The following is a 7,604-nucleotide window of genomic DNA, read 5'->3' as shown; positions in this document are numbered from 1 at the left end:
AAAAAAAAAAGAAAAATAGATTTAAAGTATTACACCAATGTTAAATTTTTGAAACTGATAAATGAACTATTATTATGTAAGAGAGCACCATGATTCTTAGGAAATATATATCCAAGTATTTAGAGGCAACAGGCCAGCATATATACAATTTACTCTCAGTGGTTCAAGGGGAAAAAATGTGTGTGTGTGTGTATGTGTGTGTATGCACACACAAATACACATTTTATAAATGTATATATACACAAAGAGCAAATGATAAAAGGAAACAGGGCAAAATGTTAACAAAAGGTAAACTTGTATAAAGAGTATGTGAGGGTTCCTGGGGCACCTGGGTGGCTCAGTCAGTTAAGTGTCTGCCTTTGGCTCAGGTCATGATCTCCGCTGCTCAGCTGGGCGTCTGCTTCTCCCTCTGCCTCCCTCTGCACCTCACCCATCTTGTGCTCTCTCTCTCTCTCAAATAAAGTCTTGTAAAAAAAAGAGTGTATGAGTGTTCTTTGTATTATTACCATTTTTCTGTAAATTTGAAATTATTTCCAAATTTTAAAAAAATTTAAGTAAAAGGATAACTGAATTGTCCACCTAAAATGGTTAAAATGGAGGAGCACCTGGCTGGCTCAGTCAGTGGAGCATATGACTCTTGAACTCAGGGTTGTAAGTCGAGCCCCACGTTGGGTGTAGAGATTACTTAAAAATAAAATCTTAAAAAATGGTTAAATGGCAAATTTTATATTCATCTTTCACCACAATAAAAGAAACCCAAAAGAATTATCATTCTCCCCTGACAAGGTAAAAGGATAGAAAGATATTCTGGAAAAACCCTAGCCAAAGAAAACTGGTATATTATTAACACCAGATAAAAACAGACTTTGAGAGAAAAAGCTTTACTAGAAAGAAAGAAGCTCATTTCATAATAATAAAGTTTAATTAAGATTTTAAACCTGCATAGTCCATTATGGTAGCCACATGTGGGTATTTAAACTGGTTAAAGTAAATAAAATTAAACACTCAATTCCTCAGTCGAACTAGTCACATTTCAGTAGCCACAAATGACCATCATACTGAAGAGTGCAGAAAATAACTTTTCCATCACTGCAGAAAGTTCTACTGGACAACACTGTCAAATGATTTGAAACTTTTATCTAAACTTTATTTTTTAAGAGATTTTATTTATTTACTTGAGAGAGAGAGAGAGAGTGGTGTGTTGGTGGGGAGGAGCAGAGGGAGAGGGACAAGCAGACTCGCCCCTGAGCATGAAGCCCAACACAGGGATTGATCCCATGACCCCAAGATCATGACTTAAGCCAAAACCAAGAGTTGGATGCCTAACTGACTGAGCCATCCAGGCGCCTCTATCTAAACTTTAATTTTGAGAGAGAGAGAGAGAGTGCGAGCTCGTGGTGGGGGGGGGGCAGAGAGAGAGAGAGAATCTTAAGCAGACTCCATGCCCAGCGTGGAGCCCAAAGAGTGGCTCAGTCTCACAACCCTGAGATCATGACTTAAGTCAAAATCAAGAGTTCGGATGCTTAACCAATTGAGCCACCCACCAGGTACCCCTAAACTTTTATCTAACAACATAGTCAAAAAATATATAAAGCAATGCTGACCTGATGAAAAGTTTAAAAATTCACTATCGGGGTGCCTGGGTGGCTCAGTCGGTTAAGCGGCTGCCTTCAGCTTAGGTTATGATCCCAAGGTCCTGGGATCGAGCCCCAACTCGGGCTCCCTGCTCAGCAGGGAGTCTGCTTCTCCCTCTGCCCCTCCCCCTAGGTCGTACTTGCGCGCTCTCTCTCTCAAATAAATAATCTTTTTAAAAATTCACTATCATAATGATAGATCTTAATACACCTCTCTCAGTAATAGATCAAGCAGACAAAAATGAGTAAGGTTACAGAAAATTTGAAGAATACAATGAACAAAGTCAATTTAGTGGAATGTGTGTAAAAGCCTTTAAACAGCAGCTGAAGAATACACATTCTTCTTAATCACACATGGAACACTTATAAAATCTGACCATCCACTAGGCCATAAAGGAAGTCTCAAGACATTGCAAAGATTTAGAATCAAAGAAACCACGTTCTTTAGCCACAATGGAATGAGGTCTGAAATCTAAAACAAAAAGACAACTAAATGAAGAAAAACTGGCTTGGGAATTTTAAAACAGACTCATAAAGTAACAGATCAAAACAGAAATAATAATGGAAATTAGAATATTCTCAGAACTAAAAAAATACTAAATACACACAGCATAATAAAAATTTAGGCAACAGCCCAAATGTCCATCAACAGCAGAAAGGGTAAAGATACTCATACAATGGGAAGGAATCCACAATACAGAGAACAAAGTAATGATACAACTGACAACCTGGATAGCCCTTGCAGACATTACACCCACTGAAAGAAACTGAACACAGCAGAGTATATACCCTATTATTCCGTTTATATGATGTTCAAATACAGACAAGAATCTATGGTGATAAAAGGAAGAACAATGGTTTCTCTTGGAAAAACACACTAACTAGAAAGGGACATGAAGCAAGAAGTCTGGGGTGCTGGAAATGCTCTGGGGGTGGTTATGGGAGGATATGTGTATATAAAATTCATTAAGTCATAATTAAGACTTGCGTACTTGACTGAAAACTGTACCACAAGAAAAACAAATCTAAAAAACAAAAACACCCGAAACTGAATGCAGCTAAAGTAATGTTGAGAGGAAAATGAATAGCCTTAAACATTTTTACTTGGAAAGAAGCCTAAAAAGGGTAAAAATTAAGTAAGCATGCAACTTGAAGTTAGAAAAAGAAAAATGGAACAAATTCATACAAAAGTGAAGGCAATGATGAGAGACATTAAGAAAGATCTAACCCACCTTTTCCCCCTTCCCTAGGAGACTGCTGTCCCTAGAGACCATTTTTCTTCCTATCTACGCATTCCTGTCCACAGGTCCTCTCCTCTTCCTCTCCTGCCACCCCAAATCTCACCCCAATCTCCAATTGCCTGTCCCTATCTCCTCACTCTGGCTGTAGAAATTGGAGAAGCGGTCAAGGGCATCACAGAATTCAGTGGGAAGGCACTTTCTGGGATGGTACAGGTAGCAGAGTGGGGAGACCGGCCAGCAGCGTGGTGACAGGACCAGTATGGAAACTGTTGGACTCGAATCTTCGATAAATAGTTCTTTCTCAGCCTCCTCTTCCTCTGCTTCCTCCTGAGAGACAGAAGGATTTCAAGGGCTCTTGGGCTCCCTTCTTTGGTCTAGTCTTTTGCTCTCCTGTTCACCCACTCATTTCCCTTGCTCTTACCTCCTCTTCTTCCAGGCCCTGTTCCTCCTCATTCTCCTGCTCCAAGAGCAGCTTGTCGAGCTGCTGGAGCTGGTAGACGTGAAACTGGCGTTGCAGCTCCTCAGAGGTGCTCAGGCTGAGCAGCATCTGCTGGGGGAGGCGGTTGGGGAAGCAGAGGCCGATCTGCTCCAGCACAGCCCCCTCCAGCCAGCTCGAGCCCAAGCTCAGGAGACGGTCTGCCATGTAGTGCCTGCAGCACACGCAGAGCAGGGCCGAGCCTCAGTGCGGCGGCAGCTCGGCCCGGCCGCCCTGCCTGCCCCTCCAGAATGTAGGTTCCTCTGTCACGGCAGGCTTGGGTCACAGGCCCTGCCTCCCTTCTCCCTCCCTACTCCCTTTCCACCAGTGCCTCGGCCATCTTTGTATCTTAATCTCTCCTCTCCACTGCCTCCTCCCCCCTCTTCCCACCAAGACTCAAACCTTCACCCTCTCTAGACTCCAGGCCTCCCCTCCCCTACCTCTCAGACCTGCACTCACTGGTAGAAGTGCTCAAAAGTAGTGGCCAGCTCCAGGCCAGAAAGGACCATGATGGGCTCCAGGTGCCGCTGAAGCCGCCCCAGCATTTCCACTCCAGGGGCTCCGCCAACCAGGCCACCCTGGATCTGCTGGTCGACGTGCCTGGCAAACTGCTCACTTATCTGGGGGCAATGGAAAGGGCACCGGCCAAGCATGAAGAGGGCGTGGAGCAGGAGAGTGGGGGGTGAGAGGAGGTGAGAGGCGAGCTTGCACCGGGTGACCGGGTGACCGGGAGGTGACCGTGGTACTCACGTGGGCAGCGGTGAGGAAGGACTGCTGGAGCAAGGCGCCCGAAAAGCCACTGCGCAGAGCCAGCGTGAAGGCTGCCCGAGGCCCAAAGAGCTCTGAGCCTGCTCTCTGCAAATGCTCATAGAGTTTACAGTATCGAGGCACAAAGTTGGGGGCCCTCCAGGCTGCGGCCAGGAACCTGCTGACCTGAGAAGGGAGAAGGAACAGCAGATTCAGGAGGTTGGCCGCCCCGCACCCACACCCGCCACCCCCCCGCCCGACTGCAGCTTCCTTGCTCTCACCTGCTCCTGCACCACGCTCAGCCAGCACTGCGTTATGTTCCTCAGGCTGCTGCTTGGAAGGGCTGCTGAGGGCCCGGGGCTCCGATCCCGGCCCTTACTGTTCTTGCTGACTGTGGAGACAGAGGGCAAGGGAAGTGGCTTGGTCTCAGCCCTGGAGTGGACCCAGGGGTCTTGGGTACTGACCCCTGGAAAGGCCCAGAGTGAAGCAGTCAGAGAGAGTAAGATCCAAGATGGGGAGAAGCCAGCTCAACAGGCCGTTGCTGGGACTTACTGGGCCGAGTGGATGGCTCAGGAGAAGGCCCAGGCGGGGGCTCCACATGCACCAGCAAGTGACAAAGGCGACGAACTCGAGAGGCAAAGGATGCTGCTCGACTCAGTGGGTTCTGAGAGCTCTCCCTTTGCTCTAAGTACTGATCCAGCAGCCATCCCAGGGAGCTCACACCCTCCTCATCTAAAAGAAGACAGGTCAGAAACAGGTGATGGGAAATAGGGGGACAGAGAGCCCAGGAAGAGGAGAGAAAAGGCCCAATTACACAAAAAGGTCTGGGGGGCAGCCGGGCCGAGGCTTACTTCAGCTGGAGTCTGGGTGGGGGTGGGGTGGAGGAGAGGATTCAAATACCAGAGTCTCAGGGAGCAGTCTCTGGGGCAGGAAGGAGAGAAACACTGAGGCGACAGGCCTTCAGGGATAAAGACAGACCAAGAGAACCAAGAGGTGATCACCCAGGTGATCCCTGGGAATCATTACGAGGGGCTGGTTAGTGCGGCCAGGGGTCGGGATGGTTACCAGGGGAGGTGATGTTCTGCACCAGGGGGCTGACCAGGGCCTCCCAGCAGGTCTTGCCCAGTGCTTGGGCGGCCTCGTCATCAGGGAGGAAGCGATCAGCAAAATTCTGCTCGTGGCGCAGAACCCTGGTGAGTCTGGGAATAAGGAATGTGTGGTCAAGGGTCGAAGACACAAGTTTCCCTGCGGCCTCCACTCAAGTACAGTCAGCTCCCACCCTCACTGTGCTTGGTCCCGTACCCAGCTTGCTGCCATCAGCGCACACTTGCCCCCGTGCCCCCTTCCCCTCGTGTCCTAGCTGCTGCCTCACCTTTCAGACTCTTGCAGAAGTCTCCCACCACCTACTTTTTTTTTTTTTTTAAGATTTTATTTATTTATTTGAGAGAGAGAAACAGTGAGTGGGAGAGAGAGGGAGAAAGAATCTGAAGCAGACTCCATGCTGAGCACAGAGCCCAACGCGGGGCTCGGTCCCAGGACTGTGAGATCATGACCTGAGCCAAAACCAAGAGTCCGATGCCCAGCCAACTGAGCCACCGAGGCACCCCTCCCACCACCTACTGCTGAACAGTGTCCTCCTGCTGTGTTAACCTCCCCTCCCTCTCTTCAACCCGGCCCGCTGCCTGCTCCACCCACCGGGGACAGAGCTGGAGGAGGCGCCTGCGGTCCTCCGCTATGTCCTGGCTCCAGGCTTGTGCCCGAATGGTATAGAAGAGACATGTCCGGCGACACAGCTGCTCCCGGAACAGTGGCCAGAAAGTGGGCTTGGGGCCCAGGACCTCCACGCCTCGAACCCGGGTGTCGATGCCGCCCTGTAACATGCACAGACTTGTCTACCACCTAAGCCACCCAGCCACCAAGCACTACCAAAAAAAAAAAAAAAGCCAGGCCTCAGGTCCTGAGTTCCCCGGAGGCATGTGAGACATTCCCACATCTCTGGAACTCAACAGACTCCTGGGCCATCCCCCCAGCAGATGCATGGCCTGGGCCTGGCCCCCACATGCTGGGGGAGACAATCACTATGAAGACCCTGCGCCACCCCATGATCCCCAGCTCAGCCTCTTCCCTCACCCTACCTGCTGGCAGCGCTTTATGCGGATCTGGATGATGGGCCAGAAGCGGTTCAGGTTCTCCAGGAGGACCACCCGGCTGGCGGAGGGCATCACATTCACCTGACAGCGTAGGGGAGAAGGAGAGAGGACTGTCACCTCCGGCAGTGGGGGTGGAGGGACTGTCAGCAACCGCATCTTGTGATGGTGTGCGCGCTTCACTTCTGCACTGAGCCCACAGACCCGTGCAAATGTGCATGCCAAACTCTGCTCTCACTGCTTAGGAGGCAAAGCCTGCCTGGGGGAAGGAACGTGGGAATCCTCCACGGACTGAGTCCTTTAAAGGAGGTCCTGGGACAGAAGGATGGGGAGTGAGGTCAAGGCGGGGGGGCACCAGGGTCCCCACCGTGTTGAGCTCAGTGTTGATGCAGCTGGCGCTGTCGCCCCCAAACACCACCACCCTGGCCGGCATGTAGCTTGAGTCCTCACTGGCCACGAGCAAAGTCAGCTGCCTGGGAGAGGAGAAAACAATCAGTTAGAACGGGGGCCCTGGTCTTTGTTCAAAATGACTTCAAGCCACCACTTCCTCCTCAGCCTGCTGTCCCTCTGCTGCCTCCTTAAGTGTCAGTCTTCCCCTGAGCCTCTGCTTTCCTCTTACCTTCCCCCAAAGTGACTTTATTTAAAACCATAGTTTCAATCAAAAACTAATACCCTAATGACTCTAAATCCACATCTCTACCCTAGACGGCTCCTCTCAGCTTTCATGCTGTGTACCAGACATTTCCATGTCACACCCCACAGGCACCTCAAAGTCAGCATGCCCAAATGGAAGTATCATCCATCCATAGAAGTCTGCTCCCCTTTCTACATCCCTCTTGGGAAGAAAACTGCCATCTCCCTAGAGTGCTCTGTCACTGTGACTTCTGCTCACCGCTTCCCTCATGTCAACGGCGCATCCTGGAGATTCTGGTCCTTGAGATGTGTCGGTCCGCCACCCCTTCACTATTCCCATTCCCTCTGCCTAACTGAACACATTCGTTTCTCAATGAGACCACTGCATAAACCTTCCAACTCTCTGGCCTCCAACCCAAACTCCCACAATCGCCAGGATGACTTTTCTTTTTTCTTTTTTTTTTTTAAGATTTTATTTATTTATTTGATAAAGAGAGAGAGAGCACAAGCAGGGGGAGAGGCAGAGGGAGAAGCAGACTCCCCACTGAGGAGGGAGCCCAACATGGGGCTCGATCCCAGGACCCTGGGATCATGACCTGAGCCGAAGGCAGATGCTTAACCAATTGAGCCACCCAGGTGCTCCAAGAGTGACTTCTCTAAATAAAAATAAAAAAATCTAGTTTTGTCTCTTCTCTTCTTAAAAATCCTTCAGTGGCTCCCCCAGTTT

General features: G+C 49.6%; 1 protein-coding gene across 3 annotated transcripts in view; it reads right to left on the bottom strand.

Moving 5' to 3' along the window:
• Positions 1-7,604, bottom strand: part of CUL9 (cullin 9) — a 37,155-nt gene that overhangs the window by 14,279 nt on the left and 15,272 nt on the right. For all 3 annotated transcript variants that reach the window (XM_081828289.1, XM_081828291.1, XM_081828290.1), the window contains exons 16-25: positions 6,612-6,717; positions 6,233-6,328; positions 5,793-5,968; positions 5,163-5,296; positions 4,650-4,829; positions 4,379-4,488; positions 4,101-4,283; positions 3,810-3,970; positions 3,297-3,525; positions 3,013-3,202 (exon numbers count right to left, since the gene is read on the bottom strand). In XM_081828289.1, the coding sequence (XP_081684415.1) occupies positions 3,013-3,202; positions 3,297-3,525; positions 3,810-3,970; positions 4,101-4,283; positions 4,379-4,488; positions 4,650-4,829; positions 5,163-5,296; positions 5,793-5,968; positions 6,233-6,328; positions 6,612-6,717 (1,565 nt within the window). The remainder of the gene's footprint in view (positions 1-3,012; positions 3,203-3,296; positions 3,526-3,809; positions 3,971-4,100; positions 4,284-4,378; positions 4,489-4,649; positions 4,830-5,162; positions 5,297-5,792; positions 5,969-6,232; positions 6,329-6,611; positions 6,718-7,604) is intronic.

The sequence above is a fragment of the Leptonychotes weddellii genome, chromosome 8 (assembly GCF_054177405.1).
Source record: "Leptonychotes weddellii isolate Sample4059 chromosome 8, ASM5417740v2, whole genome shotgun sequence".
NCBI lineage: Eukaryota > Metazoa > Chordata > Mammalia > Carnivora > Phocidae > Leptonychotes > Leptonychotes weddellii.
Note: the sequence above shows the minus strand (reverse complement) of the source record. Positions and strands in the feature narration are given on the sequence as shown.